This window comes from Pleurodeles waltl, chromosome 9, assembly GCF_031143425.1.
Source record: "Pleurodeles waltl isolate 20211129_DDA chromosome 9, aPleWal1.hap1.20221129, whole genome shotgun sequence".
NCBI lineage: Eukaryota > Metazoa > Chordata > Amphibia > Caudata > Salamandridae > Pleurodeles > Pleurodeles waltl.
In genome coordinates, this window is record NC_090448.1 from 121,226,686 (window position 1) to 121,242,356 (window position 15,671).

The window sequence follows — 15,671 nt, forward strand, 5'->3', positions numbered from 1 at the left end:
ATATCACCACAATATCAGGTTCACAACTCTTTTAATAATAAACATGTTCTTTAATTTTCCAATTAATAATTTTCAATAAGACATAACATATAAAATATTGTTCATCATTCCATTATCTAATGCAAACTGACTAACCACACTTTAAAATCCCCAATCCACACAAGGGTATTAATACAATCCAAAGCAATACAACAAAACAAAAATATACAAATTCATAAGGGAGACATAAACTAGAATATATATTTGTTAGGCTTAGCATCCTTGGGGTGGTCTCCCATGTCTTTTTTGCCCCTGTTTTGACTGTGTGCTGGACTCAGTCTTTGCTGGAGTTGTTACTCTGGGCACTTTACCACTGCTGACCAATGCTAAAGTGTGAGTGCTCCCTGTGTAAATTGTGTGTGTAATTGGCTTTTCTATGTTTGGCATATTTGGTTTACTAGTAAGTCCCTAGTAAAGTGCACTAGCGGTGCACTCGGCCTGTAAATCAAATGCTACTATTGGGCCTGCAGCACTGGTTGTGCCACCCACATGAGTAGCCCTGTGAACATGGCTCAGACTGCAACTACAGTATCTGTATGTGCAGTTTTAACCTGCCAGTTTGACCTGGCAAGTGTGCCCACTTGCCAGGCCCAAACCCTCCCTTTTCGTACATGCAAAGCACCCCTAAGGTAGGCCCTAGGTAGCCCCATGGGCAGGGTGCAATGTATATTAAAGGTGGGACATGTACTAACAGGGACATACTGCCAAATGTGGTTTTCACTGTTGCAAGGCCTATCACTCTCATTGGTTAACACGGGGGCTGCCTTTAAAAACTTTTAAGTGCAGTTTCCCTTTGCAAGCAGATAGAGATCTGGAGTTTAGTGTCTCTGAACTCACAATTTAAAAATACATTTTTTTGGTAAAGTTGTTTTTTAAATTGCCAGTTTGAAAATACCACTTTTAGAAAGTGGGCATTTTCTTGCTTAAACCCTTCTGTGACTCTGCCTGCTTGTGTACTTCCTGTCTGGGTCAGACTGACAGTTGGTCTGCTTGTGAATCTCCACTAGACAGTGACACAAAGGGAACTGGGGTGTAGCCTGCATATCCTGAGGTGCCATCTGGGCTAGGGTGGAGGGAGGGGTGGTCACTTACACCTGAAAGGGCTGTGCCTGCCCTCACACAATGCAGTCTCCAACCCTCTTGTTTGAGTCTGGAGCCATCCCTGGGCAAGACATGGTCTTGTGAACAACAGACTTTCCTTTGAAGTTTGCCTACTTCAGAGGCAGAAAGGAGTATAAGTAGTGGACCCAAAACCCCAGATTTTCAGATTTCTTCTGGAACCAAGAGGAAACTCTGCCAAGGAGAAGAGCTGAATTAGGAGTACTGCCCTTTGCCTATGACTGTGCTTTGATTGGATGGACTGCAGTTGCTGCTTCAAAGACTTCTCCTGCCAGTATCTGGACTCTCAGCTGAGACTTGTGCCCTGCCAAGTGGTGCCCTATCCAGTCCTTGGGCCCTTGAAAGGTAAAGCTGGTAGAACAAATACTGAAATCCACGCACAGGAAGCCGTGCATGGAAGGTTTTGAGGCACCACTAGCAACGCAGCTGTAAAAACAATGCACCTCATGGTTGAAATTGATGCACCACGTGTTTCGCAGCTGGAAAATCGATGCATTACCTATATTGTGCCTGGAGAAATGGCACAACACCCGCTTGCGGCTGCTGAAATCGCTGTAGTGCGTTTTTCCATCACTGTGCAGCCAGATTTCCCACGCACCATTGCTGGGCGTCAAAATCAATATGAACCTGACTGCTTCTGCCAACCTACCTAGGGGGTGAGCAGGGGTTATCTTAAGTGAATATCTCCCTTGCCCTGACTAGAGTGGGGATGCCTGCTTGGACAGAGTGCAAACTGACTGCCAACCAGAGACCACATTTCTAACAATATTCAATTGCAATCTTACTGGTCCAAACAACTGTTGTAACATGCTGCGCAATAGACCCTAGCCCAGATTTAAAAGGGCCTAGCCCCATTGCAACGCCATGTGGCGTTGGAAGGCCAAAAATACTGCTCCATATTTACAAAGTGGCGCAACGCTTCCATTGCACCACTTTGAAACCCCTTGCACCACATTATGCCTGTGCCAGGCATAATGTATGCATAGGGGTGTTCTGGCGCTAAGGGTGGCAAAAAAATGGCGCAAAGAAATTTCTTAGATTTCTTTGCATCATTTTTATTGGTATTTTTAATGCCTACTAAGAGCAAGTGTTAAAGGGAGGTTGCCATTGTTTTTAATGGGCATCTGGGTGCTTTGCAGCATTAGCGTAAACATTGTTGACGCTAATCCTGCAAAGCGCTGGACTAGCGTAAAAAACTATGACGCTAGTACCCCTGACTACTGCCATGGTGCACCGTATTTTAAATATGCCGCACACATGGTGGCATTGGGGGGGCGCTAAGGGGTGCAAGAAATGTGGTGCTGCACCCACTTTCCATAAATCGGCCCCTCAGTGTATTATATACGTCAACGCAGTGTGGTGGTTCTCGTTCTGTATCCCCACCTTCTTCAGGACAAAAATGAATTGAGCTCCCAATCACAGTCTAAGGTTCTCCAGGGCATCCCATTAATTTGCTAATCAAAGGGATTTTTCCATTCGATCCTCTAGGTCGGCCTTTCTAAATTTTCAATGTGCCCCTCTGTCTAGTAAGCAATTCTCATATAGATATAATGCCTATTTGAGTGGTGGGCATTCAAGTTTCTTAGTTGGACTAAATATAATAATGGAGACATAGAAGAGGGAAGAATAGAGAAAGTGTTAATTGGGAGATCATATTAGCAAAATTAGGTTTGGGATGAGTAAAATGAAAGACTGAGGAGGGAAGAGTCTGTGGAAATGGATTAGTGAGATCATAGTAGTAAAATGAGGTTTGGGATGAGTCAAAGGCAAGATACATGAGGGAGAATTTAGTAGGGTTGTTTGGGAGATGATAGTGGAAATCTGAAGTTTGGTGTCAGCTAGGAGGGATACATGAGCGTAGGGTCTAGGAAGGGTTATTTTGGCGATCATAATAGTAGAAAAATGTTAGGGATGAGTCAGAGAGCGGAGTTGGGGATAGGGTGGGATAGAGTAGTGTATTGGAGTTAGTGATTTTTTTCTCTTGTACATTGAGAGTAAAGTAATACATATATAGATACATGATTACATAGAAAGGGAATATATGTATAAGGAAGATAATATATTGAGATTTAAAGTTGTAATGTATAAAAATAGACTTTCAAGTGTTGCGCTATTTGAAGGTCGTTAATGTATGTACTTTTTATAACATTCTTTTTTATCTTTTCCTCAATATTTCAATAGTGAAATGTTTTCAGATAAATAGTTAAGAAAATATTTAGATATTGTGATAGATAAATAAAACAGACTCATAAGCATGTAATTAAACAATATATTTGGAAACTATGAAATGGCCTACGAGCATGTTGAACATAGAATTAAGTGTATATATATGTGTGTGTGTGTGTGTGTGTGTGTTTGTGTGTGAAAAAAATATACATAATTATTACACATATTTGTACAAACAAATACACATATCTAAATATATACATATAATTAAACTATTAATGTTTACATACACAGGGATATGCTGTACATTGCTGTTTCAGTATGATGGTTATATAGCAAGGAGCCAACTCTTGAGTTGTCTTCTGAAGATAAGATAGTTATCTCTGGATCTTACATTTAGGGGTAACTAATGTCATAGTTTGGCTGCTTGAACAGAGAAAAGGGTGCCACCTTTTGTCATTTTCTTGTATGGTGGGATTTTGAGGTGAAGTGCAAATCAACAGTGGAGGTTCCTTTGATGAATGTATTTGGAGATTTATTTTCCTAATGAAAAGCGCTCCTGTTCCGTTTATTGTTTTTTGAGGTGATATAAAGCAGCTTGAAGGTGGATCTTCTGGCAACTGGTAACCAATGTAGGGCCCTAAAGGCAAGGGAGATGTGGGCTTTACATATAGAAGTAGTCTGGCAGCAGAGATCTGAATCTGTTGTAGATTTTCTATACTAGATATAGACAATACGTGGTAGAGGCCATTAGCCTAACCTAGTTTAGACAGAATAAGAGAGATAGTAGCTTGGACCTTGTGTGGAAATCCCAGGTGGGGGAAAATGTGTTGCAGAGTTTTTATTGTGATGAAGCATGATCTTAGTAATTTGTCCAATTGGGCATTCATTGTTAACTTGGAGTCCATAGTAAAGTATGGAGTTTTCTTCAGTGAGTTGTGTCATCTGGCCGAAAACTGCTCTTTCTATCAGTTTGCCCAGGAAAGGTCCATTTGTAATCGGTCTGTAGTTGTTGGGGTCATGTGGGTCCAGGTTTTTTTTCTTTAATAATGGGCTTATGTATGCCTTTATTAGGTGTTCTGGAAAGATTCCCGCAGTTAAAGCATTATTGATGATTCTTCTTACTGGCGTGACAGCGGAGGTACATAATGTTTGCTTTTGAAAATGTGTGGTGGAGGGACAAGGGTCAGAAGGGCAGCCAGAAGGCCTGCTTGCTTTGACCAGATCCATAAAATCACTCTGTGATACTTGTTTGAAAGAAAGCAGAGGCTGGGTTGGCTTACTCTTGGAGGGGCTTTTTGGAAAAGGGTTGGCGCTGGTGGATTTCTTTTGTTTTGAATAGGAGTCCAAAGTTTCTATTTTTGTGATTTACTAGTTTGTCTGTGAATTCTTGAGTAACGGGATGAGATCCTTCCATGCATTTAGGTTTACGAAATATAGTGAGAATTTTATAAAATTCTTTATTGCAGATTTAGCATTTTTAATTATGTCTGAATAGTACCTTTTTTAGCTTTATTGATTGTTGATTTGTATATTCGGTTACTTTTGCATAGGTGAAGTTTGTCTTGATCACTCTTTTGAACTAGGTTCATTGCAAACTTCTGATTATTTGTTTTATCTTTTTTAGTTCTGTATTTCTCTGAGGTGCTTTATTTCTTTTTTTCCTTTGTCCTGTTTTGTTCATCTTAGAGGTATTAGGATATTGAAGCTTCCTGTAGCCCTTCATAAAGCGTTTGAACTGAATGTATTGTGTCTAGATCTGTGTTGGCTGATAGTTGTGTTTCTAAGTATTCAAAAATTAGTTTGTTCCATGTTCAATAGTTAGGTGCACGTAAGGTAATCTTGGATGTGTTGATTTGGGTGTTTTATGTTGAAAAGCTATGAAATGGTGGTCTGACCATGTGACTGAGTAATCCATTGAAAGGTAACAAGTTCTGGATTTGTAAAAATTACATCTAGGATGTTTCCAACATGAGTATGCAAGTGTGTACAGTCTGATGTAGGGTCAGTGTGACTAGGGGAGTGATGAGTTTTTGGATGGGGCATATTGAGTTTGTCAAACCAAATGTTTAGGTCCCCAAAAATGCATAGGTTGGAATATAGTGTTATAAGTTTTGAAACTGTGTCTAGAAGCGTGTCTGGGAATGTTGCATTGCTAGGTGATGGTCTGTAAAGGAGGAGGAAGTCACGGCAGGAAACTGATGTAGTGCTGCATCTGGTGATGATGGCCTTACAACCTTGTATGGAAATGTCATCCATTTTGCTGAGATTTACTGTTTGCTTGAATAAAACAGATAGTCCACCTCCTTTTTTACCTAATGCAATTTTGTTTGAAAGTTTGATATCCAGGAGGAATGGCTTCATGCAACACTGGAGGCACATCATCTCCCAACCATGATTCAGTTATGAAGAGTAAGTCAGGTTGTGTGTCAGTGAGCAAGTCGTAGATGTGGTACTTGTTTCAGAGAGTGATCGAGCATTTATTGGTAGGAAGTTTAGAGATTGCTTTTTGGTGGTAGTTTGACTTTGTTTTGTAGAAGAGTGAGCAGCATATTTTCAACTTGTAGCAGTTGTGTCATTCGTTTTGGTGTTAACTGTATGAGGGTCACAATAGTATTGTTTTCCTATACTGTGTTCCTCTACAGCTGGCTTAGAAGCATTTTGTTGTGTTTGCATGTGTCGGTGGTAGAAATGGTGGTTCAGAGTGGTGAGTTGTGTGGGCTACAGGATACTGAAGATGCTGTAGGATGTTGAGAATGCTGTGCGGTCAACAGGGTCTTCTTGAGGCTTCTTCTCATCCACGGTTTTAATGGGGCGACTTTAACCACAGTTTCTGGGCACAGCTTCGAACAGCGGCACTGTTTCACTTAATAAATTAAGCACTGGAAGAGTGTCTACCTGAGGGCTACACACCAATGAAGAAATCAGTTCAGCAACGTCTTTCCCCTTTCTGTCCCCAACAGCATCTGGTCTACTGAAGAAAAGAGCAGTCCCTCTCTTGTCTGTCAACCTTTTGCCCTTTAAAGGTGGCTTCTCCTTTGAAGCTTGCCTTTTGTGCTCACACCTTGTGTGGCACCCTGCCATTAAGAGGCACCACTTCTTCCATTGGCTGGCTTTAGGCGTGACTTATTGTTGGAAATGGCCATTTTTACAGGGTTGTCCCCAAACGTTTTGCATCTGACCTCCTGTTTATGATCCTTTGAGTATTTTTTTTGCTGGCTTTAGGACTCTGTGCACTTTACCACTGCAGACCAGTGCTAAAGTGCAAGTATGCTCTGTATAAATTGTATTGATAATTGGTTTATCCATGATTGACATATCTGAATTACTATAAGTCCCTAGTATAGTGCAACAGGTGTGCCCAGGGCCTCTAAACCAAATACTACTAGTGGGCCTGCAGCACTGATTGTGCCGCCCACATGAGTAGCTCTGTAAACATGTCACAGACCTGCCACTGCAATGTTTGCATGTGCAATTTTAAAGTGCCTTTTCGACCTTGCTAAGAGTGCCCACTTGCCAGGCCCAAACCTTCCCTTTTAATGCATGTACATCACCCCTAAGGTAGGCCCAAGGCAGCCCCACGGGCAGGGTGTGGTGTATTTAAAAGGTAGGACACGTACTAGTGTGCTTTACATGTTCTGTGAAATACTGCTAAAATCGTTTTTCACTATTACAAGGTCTATCTCTCTTATAGGTTAACATGGGGATTGCCTTGAAATATCTTCTAAGTGTAATTTCCCATTGGGAGCAGATCGAGATGTGGAGTTTGGGGTCTCTAAACTCACAATTTAAAAATACATCTTTTGGAGAAGTTGGTTTTTATATTGTTAAGTATGAAAATGCCACATTTAGAAAGTGGGCATTTTCTTGCTTAACCATTTTGTGCCTCTGCCTGGCTGTGGAATACACCTCTGGTCAGGATCACAGTTGGGCTGTTGTGAATTCACTGTAGACAGACATACAAAGGGAGCTGCCGTGTGCCTGCATATACTGATGGGTCTTACTGGGCAAAAGTGGTGAGAGGAGCTGACACTTCCACCTGAATAGGGCTGTGCCTGTCCTTACACAGATCAGTCTCCAACCCACTGGATTGTGTCCGGGACCAGGGCAGGAAAGGCAGAGTTTTGTGCACTACAAAGGCTTTTCTTTGAAGTTTGCCTTCTTTAAATGCATAAATGGGTATAAGTGCTGGACCTATGACCCCACAACGTTAGAGTCCTTCTGGCCTGAGGATATTCTACCGGGAAGAAGAGCTGGATGCTGTAGGAGGAACTGCCATTCTGCCTGCTGCTTTGCTCTGCTGGCCTTTTGCTTACTGCTACTATCCTGGGAGTGAAAGGACTGGACTTTGCTTTCTACATTTTACTTACAAAGGTTCCCCAAGGGCTTGGATCGAGCTTGCTTCCTGTTAAGAAGTCTCACGGAGATCAAAGACTTTACCTGCGAGAACCTGGGTTCTCTTTCTAAGAGTCCTGACTTGCCAAATGGTTCTAGTGCAACCAAGAAGAAACCATGGCTCATATTTATACTTTTTGATGCAAAACTGTGCAAATACAGTTTTGCGTTAAAAAGTATGGCGCCGGCTTGCTTCATTGCAGAGCAAAAGCCGGGCGCCACATTTATGGAATCCCGCAAGCCGGCGCAGGGTGGGCTAGCGTCTGGGAAAATTACGTTAGCTGGGTGAGGGTGGTGATATGAGGGGAGGGGGTTTTGCACCAAAAAAGACGCTAGACTGGTTAGAGGCAAAAAAATGCATTTAACCAACCTGATGCACAAACATCCATACCACATGACTCCTGTCTTAAAAAAGACAGGAGTCATGCCCACCACCCCAATGGCCATCACAGGGGATAGGGGACCCCTGGGCATGGCCATTGCACCCAGTGCCATGTAGGGGGGCCCATTTCAGTTTTTATAATATTTACCTCTACTTACCCTACTTACCTGGGATGGGGTCTCCCATCCTCTGGTGTCCCTCTGGAGGGGGTGGGGGTGTTCCTGGGGCTTGCGGAGGGCACCTGTAGACCCATTCCAAGGTGTCTAACCATGGAAATGGGTCCACAGGTCCCCTTACGCCTGGTCTGACCCAGGCATTAAATAATGATGCAAAGCAAGCTTTGCACCATTATTTTGCCCCTCCTCCCACCCGTGCGTCATTTTATCACGGGGGATAACTATGGGGCTATGGGGATAGCATCATTTTTTGATGGGAATGCCTAACTTGCATCTCATTAATGCACGGTAGATTCACACATGTAAAAAATGGTGCAAACTCCAATATTTTGTCATTAGACATGTCTAACGTCAAAATATAAATATGGAGTTAGTTTTGAGCCAATTTGCATCAAAATAAATTATGCAAATTCTGCACAAATTGAGTATAAATATGCCCCCAAGTACATCGACTCCAGAGCAACTTCTGAACTGGTGCCACTGTCCAACTCTGCTCCACTGTCTGCACTGGAGCCATGGTCCTGACAGTGCAATGACTGTGACCTGCAACACAGGCCTGACAGCGCTGCAGCACCAGCGAAGTCACACCACAGCATAAATCCCAAATGACACCCGACTCCGCCGCAGCAAATGTGGCCCTGTGGTGTGATTGTTACACGGCAAAGTCAATGCCACCCATCTTGAGCTGCTAGAGTCATCAACCTTGCCTTGTCGTAAGGAACTGATATCTCTCTACCAACTCCACATCATCTCCCTTGGAACCATAAGGAACCAACGCCTCACCTCCCCTGCCTAGAAGCAAGGAAACTGATACCTCACCACCCCAGGCAGGGTAACCCGCCGAGATCTGCGCTGACGGTCAACAGAAGACTGCCAGCACGAAGAACCCCCCGCCGGCCACATAATGATCTTCCAGATGGGCCGGCGGGTGGAAACAGTGTTTTTGCCCGCCGGCCCAGCTGGAAACAAGGCCTGAACATTGAAGCCGGCTCCAAATGAATCTGGCGCCAATGTGGCAGTTCGGCGGGTGCAGCAGCACCCCTCGCGCATTTCACTGTCTGTAATTTGGGCAATGAAATGTGCGACGGGGCTGTGCATGGGGGCCCCTGCACTGCCCATGCCAAGTGCCAAGTGCATGGGCAGTGCAGGGGCCCCAAGGGGGGCCCGAGTCACTCATTCCGCCAGCCTTTCCCTGGTGGTGTAAAACGGTAGGTAAAGGCTGGCGGATCTGAAACGCCGTCACCGCCAGGCTGCCTGGTGGCGGGAGCCTGGCGGTTGCAGTGTTTCCACTGTGGCGTTTCAGCCACGTTCAGAATATGGCGGTCTGGACCGCCATGCCATTGACAGTAATGACCGCCACCGCCGGCGTGGCGGTCCAGACCACCATGTTCTTAATGAGGGACTTAGGGGGTCATTCGGACTTTGGCGGGCGGCGGAGGCCGCCCGCCAAAGTTCCGCCATCAGAATACCGCTGCGCGGTCAGAAGACCGCAGCGGTTATTCTGACTTTCCCGCTGGGCCGGCGGGCGACCGCCAGAAGGCCGCCCGCCCGCCCAGCGGGAAACCCCCTTCCACAGGGATGCCGGCTCCGAATGGAGCCGGCGGAGTGGAAAGGGTGCGACGGGTGCAGTTGCACCTGTCGCGATTTTCAGTGTCTGCCTGGCAGACACTGAAAATCTTAGTGGGGCCCTGTTAGGGGGCCCATGCTGTGCCCATGCCATCGGCATGGGCACTGCAGGGGCCCCCAGGGGCCCCACGACACCCGTTACCGCCATCCTGTTCCTGGCGGCGAAAACTGCCAGGAACAGGATGGCGGTAAGGGGGTCGGAATCCCCATGGCGGCGCTGCAAGCAGCGCCGGCGTGGAGGATTCCCCAGGGCAGCGGGAAACCGGCGGGACACCGCCGGTTTCCCGTTTCTGACCGCGGCTGTACCGCCGCGGTCAGAATGCCCATGGATGCACCGCCAGCCTGTTGGCGGTGCATCAACGGTCCCCGGCCCTGGCGGATTTTACCGCCAGGGTCGGAATGACCACCTTCATCTTTGAAAATTCATATCTTTACTTAGGTATGTTGGATGTTTGCCATTCTGGTCTTGTTTTACTCTGAAAAATATTGCCTATGTTTCTAAACTGGTGTGGAATACTTTTGTGGTGTTACTGTGTGTGTGTGGGTGTGTGTGTGTACAAATACTTTACACATTGCCTCTGAGATAAGCCTGACTGCTCGTGCCAAGCTACCAAGGGGGTGAGCAGGGATTTCTTAGTTGTGTGACTTCCTTACCTTGATTAGAGTGAGAGTCCCTCCTTGGACGGGGTGCAAACTACTGCCAACTAGAGGCGTCATTTCCAACACTCAGATATCAAGAAGGGAGGTTTGGGCTTTGCCATTGCTTTTAAAAGGCAATGTTGAGTTGGCAGTTCAGAACTACTCTACCTGTCTGCAGTGGCCGGCTGGGAGATATGTTTAAAATTGTTGCACTCAGGGTCGCACAACAAATACTGGATCCCATGAGGGACACTTTAACATGCATACCCTGGGTATGACGAGTACCATATACCAAGGACTTATAAGTAAATTAACTTAATCCAATTAGGCATAATCCAATCAAACATATACCTTTAATGGTCAGAGCACAGAGGTCTGGTAAGCAGGCCTCAATTCAACCTCAGAGTCGAAAAACCAGCAGCAATGAACAACTGGGGGACAATGGAAAAAGAGGCATTTCCTTACACATAATATAGTACTTTTTGGGCACATTCCAGTTATGGTGGGCCTCTGATGATGTTTAGGTCATGTGATAGCACCTTTTAGGATCAAAATGTCACTTTATAACCATACAAATATACATCCTGAGCATAAACTCGTATTTTGAGGGCATGGGATAGCATTTTATATCACAATAGTGATACGATGTCAGTGTGTGGTCATACAATCGGACATCCTGTAAACATAGTTGCACTTCACCTTCATAGAATGGCACCTTTTTGGGCATATGATCCTTCTTTGTTGTCACATACTGATGTAAATTAGCCATTCAATTTCCTTTAATGACATCTGAAGATAGTTCTTAGGAAACAAGTAGGGATTCCTGAGCTAGGATAGTGGTTCCAGGCCAGCAAATCAAAGTACTTGGTCATATTAAGGTGGCATTTGGGCATAACAAGGAGTATCTATATTTTAACTGTAGGAAAAAATAACAATGAACTGGGACAAATGTTGATAATTCCTGGCAAACTCACATAAAGAAAAACTTCAGGCAAAATAAAGAGCATGTGAATAAGAATAATAGCACAATATTGTGATGATTTTATAAGACAAAAAAGAGTATACCTAAAGTCGGATGCTGTGTTTGGGATCTCTGGCTGATCAGAAGTAGTGGATCTTCAAACAGCCCTATGCCTTGACAGGTTCATCGTTCAACCTCAAATGCATAAGTAGGGTGCTCTAAAATAATGCTTCCTGCACATGAAGAAAGCTGACTTCAAATACTTTGAATTTTCCAGTGCAGAGAACATGCTGGTTATGGAAGTTGGGCTCATATTTCTGACAGCTCATAGACCATCGAAAGCTTAGTTTGCAGCCATTAATTTCCTTCGGAGTAAGGTATAGCTTCATCCACATTTTTCTTTACTTAATTGGAATGTGGTGCAGGCTCTACGAGGATGGTAAAATATCATGGCTGCATTTCAAGTCTACTGTTAGCTTAACACAGTGAGCGGGATCAGAGGTGGAATTACCTTTGCTTGTATGTGAAGGAAATATGAGTCACAATGTGTTTGATTTTTCTGGGCGAAATGTATGAACAAGTTTCCTTGCTCACTGCTCTGCGTCAAAGGGAAATGGTGGGAATGAGCTCTATTTAAGCAATATAGTGCATTCCTGTCCTTTCCCACTGTGCTGGTGCCGTTTTAGTTGCCTAGCAACAATGCATGCACCCTTGTGCCATGGTGCAAGGGTGTCTGCGTTGCATGCAGGATTTATTTTGCGCAGACAGTGGCACCTTTCTGCACAAAAACAATCCTGGGAAGCTTTATCCTCTTCTTGCAGCACACATTGAAAGAGGAAAAAACAAGAAGAACGAGAATAGGAAGGTGTAGGATTTGGTGCATCCTCTGGTTTACCAGTGTTGGTAAATCTCGGAATGCATCACACCACATAGGTTTTGTGTGGTAACCCCATCCCAACACCCATGGCATGCCTCCCTTGTGAAGAGTGAGGCAACACAGCAATTTGCACTGCCTTGCCATATCCATGAGTCCACTCAAAGTCACGCACAGTGGCTTTGTGTGGCCTCATAGATATGGTTGCAAGGTTTGCGCCACCATTGAGTCACAAAAAAAATGCAACATTGGAGCAAGGAACTCATAAATATATCCCTAAGTATGTGTACTAATTATATTACGCTTCAGAACTAACCGAACTGTAGTAGTTGTCATAAATCATTTTCTTCATATTGCTGCTTATGTTTGATGTAAGCAGGCTAAATGAGCCACTACCAAATGAGGGACTCAGTTGCTTTCTGAGCTCACCGAGATGATGTTGGACAAGTGTGTCTGAAAGTGAGGGCCCGTGTGTGTCAAAGAGGATCTTGTAATGGTTCCCAAACCCATATCACAATTCTAACTGGAGCCAGAGGAGCCAATGTACGGTTTATTTGGCATTAAGTCACAAAAAATGACAAAATCATGTTTTTTTCACAAAGCTTTGACCCTCACAAATATATCATTAGAATTTTGTAAAGTAAAAACTGTAGCATCGCTTACCTCAAAGTGGTTTATAAGCTGCTTTGGTTTGACATTAAGGATTAATTCATATTTGCCTAAATGGCGTTTCAGCAGCTCCTCATAGATCAGCTCAAAAGTCACTTTGCTTTCAGGTGCCACATTCACAGAGACTGTAAATTTCTCTGTCTTTCTTCCAGAGGCCCTTTAAATCCAAAGGAAAGCAAGTAAATACAATGGACCATTCAAAGTAGTTCCACGAACAAGGCATTGATACAGTTCTCCCGCCATGTGCTCTTTTCAAAGAGAGTAATTTAAGGCCATGGCATTGCATTGGTCAGTTGGGAAGAAAGTGTGACACATAATCAACAAGCTTAAATTTCAATTTACAGTTAAAAGCTATGTAAGAGCAACAACTATATTTATGACCTCTTATCCTGTAAAACTGTATCTGTGATGGTGGTGGGGAAAAAGTGAGTGAGGGAAAACTCTAAAAACTTTGGATTCCATCAGACATAGCCATGAAACAGTTGGAGTCCTTCAGGATGAAGCAAAGATTAACTTTCCCACATATCAACATAAAGTCAAAAGCAGGCATAAGTCAATCGAGCAAGCATAGCATCTGCAAAGTCTAAATGGGAGTACATGAAAAGATTCAGATAACAGTACTTATTATCCAATGATAGGGCAGTTCACAGGTGAGATATCATCACAAAAACTCACCCTCAGAAGTCGACTGAACCTTTGGACTTGGTGATGGAGTCAGTAATCAGAATTGTACGATCCCACAAACCAATGGCATTATCATAAATAATAATAAACACCATGAATAACTCAACACCAAAACAAAACTACAAACTGAAAAAAAGTTTCAAAGCTTTATTACAATCCCAAAATCAATGTCACATGAATGGTGCACAGGACTAAGTTATAAACATACATGAAAACCATAGGCTGACCGGAATGTCTGAAAAGATTCAATCTACTAAAAATCAATACAGTTAGGCACGCCAAAAGAAATATGTAGATTAACAACAACACAATATGCACATTATTATCAGATTTCAAAGCAGATGATGGTGACATTAGTAAATGGTCAAAATAATATTTTTTATAATCAATTTCAAAGCTGGGCCATTCCTAACACTAACCAGAATTGAGACTTGCATGTGTGGAAGCGGGTTAACACATGGGGGCAAAAGCAACAATAAAAGAAGACAAAAATAATTTGGAAAACATCTAACTAGGATAGCTAACTATAAAAATATGCTGGTCTAAGTTACAAACTGAAAAAGGGAAACAAGAAACCACATTAAATTTATACCGCTCATCATGTGACAGCAGACTTAGTTGATTCAACAAGCTGAATATTCACCATCCCCTGGCATAGGTTGGCAGCCACATCAGGTCAATGCAGAAAACGAGCTGCACTTAGGACACATCAGCAGTTCAGAATTAGTTGGCCTTATTAGTACTGAACTACATAGCAGAACAGAGCAGTTAAGTCTAAGTTGAGTAAACTCATCAGGGGACTCAGAGAAGAGATGTGAGAGCAGACTTAAGCAAAATAGACACATTTCAACAAAGTTTCAAACAGTACCAAGCAAGGGAGAAGACTGGAGAAGACTGACTTCAGTTTCAAAGTTCTTTACTAATTAAAATAGCCAAAACCGATTCCAATGGTCCAGCTGGTGGGCACACAATACATGATGATTTCAGCATCCAATCATTGTAGATGGCATCACCAGGTTTTGATACATCATGAAATTCTCTCAGCAAATGTTCATTGTTTCTTACTATGACTTAATATGGTTTGCTAATATATTATTTTGTCCAATAATTTGAAACTAACATTTCCTTTCCCCTGGCACACAATAAACCAAGCTAATATTCTTTTATATAAGCTCCATGGTTCGTCCTGTGCAATTCAGCAGCTAGGATATATTTTTTTATATTAACTAAACTTGAAACACACTCTTCCCCTGGAATATAATAGAACATTCATCAGTTCATTTGCTGCCTAAAGAAAAGAATTCAGATTAGAAAGAAAATTAACACAAATAAAATGTTTCATGACTTCTTGCAAAATGAACTTTCGGGCCTAGTCAAGTCAAAAAAGCCTAGTGCACATTAAAACAATTAATACATTACTAAAGTTCTTTGTGCACATTATATTTCAAATCAACTATGCAAACAAACTATTTTATTAAACATTATCCATGTTATGTCAAAGCAATTTTAAACATATATCTATTTTCACATGTTATGAAAGCTATTTAATTCAGTATGTGTGTTTAATTTCTACTATCTCTACTTGAAAATAATACTTTCATGTTAATATCTATTAATAATTCACTAAAAAATAAATGCAAAATGTTTTCCTGTTAAACGTGGTGTCAGAAATACGATTGGTAGGCACAAATGGCTCATTGTATTTCAAACGTGCATATTTTAATTTCTACGTTATGTTTCTTGGTTAAGCTTTAAAACTGCAGATTTATAGCAGCCATATGCTTCGTCTATGCCACTAACTAGTTATTCTAAATGTCATCTCTCTCACCAGCAACACACACACAAACACACCCCCCAGCAGAAATGGCTGCTGACAAATGAAAGTGGAGGAGAGAATATTTTGACCCACTGACATAAACCAGCAATGGTCTTAAGCCCAGC

The 15,671-nt window shown here is 42.8% G+C and overlaps 1 protein-coding gene across 1 annotated transcript in view; it reads right to left on the bottom strand.

The window, feature by feature from the left end:
• LOC138259000 (inter-alpha-trypsin inhibitor heavy chain H3-like) overlaps positions 1-15,671 on the bottom strand; it is a 554,189-nt gene that overhangs the window by 376,651 nt on the left and 161,867 nt on the right. Inside the window, exon 5 of the mRNA XM_069206373.1 lies at positions 13,041-13,203. Coding sequence (XP_069062474.1) covers positions 13,041-13,203 — 163 coding nt within the window. The remainder of the gene's footprint in view (positions 1-13,040; positions 13,204-15,671) is intronic.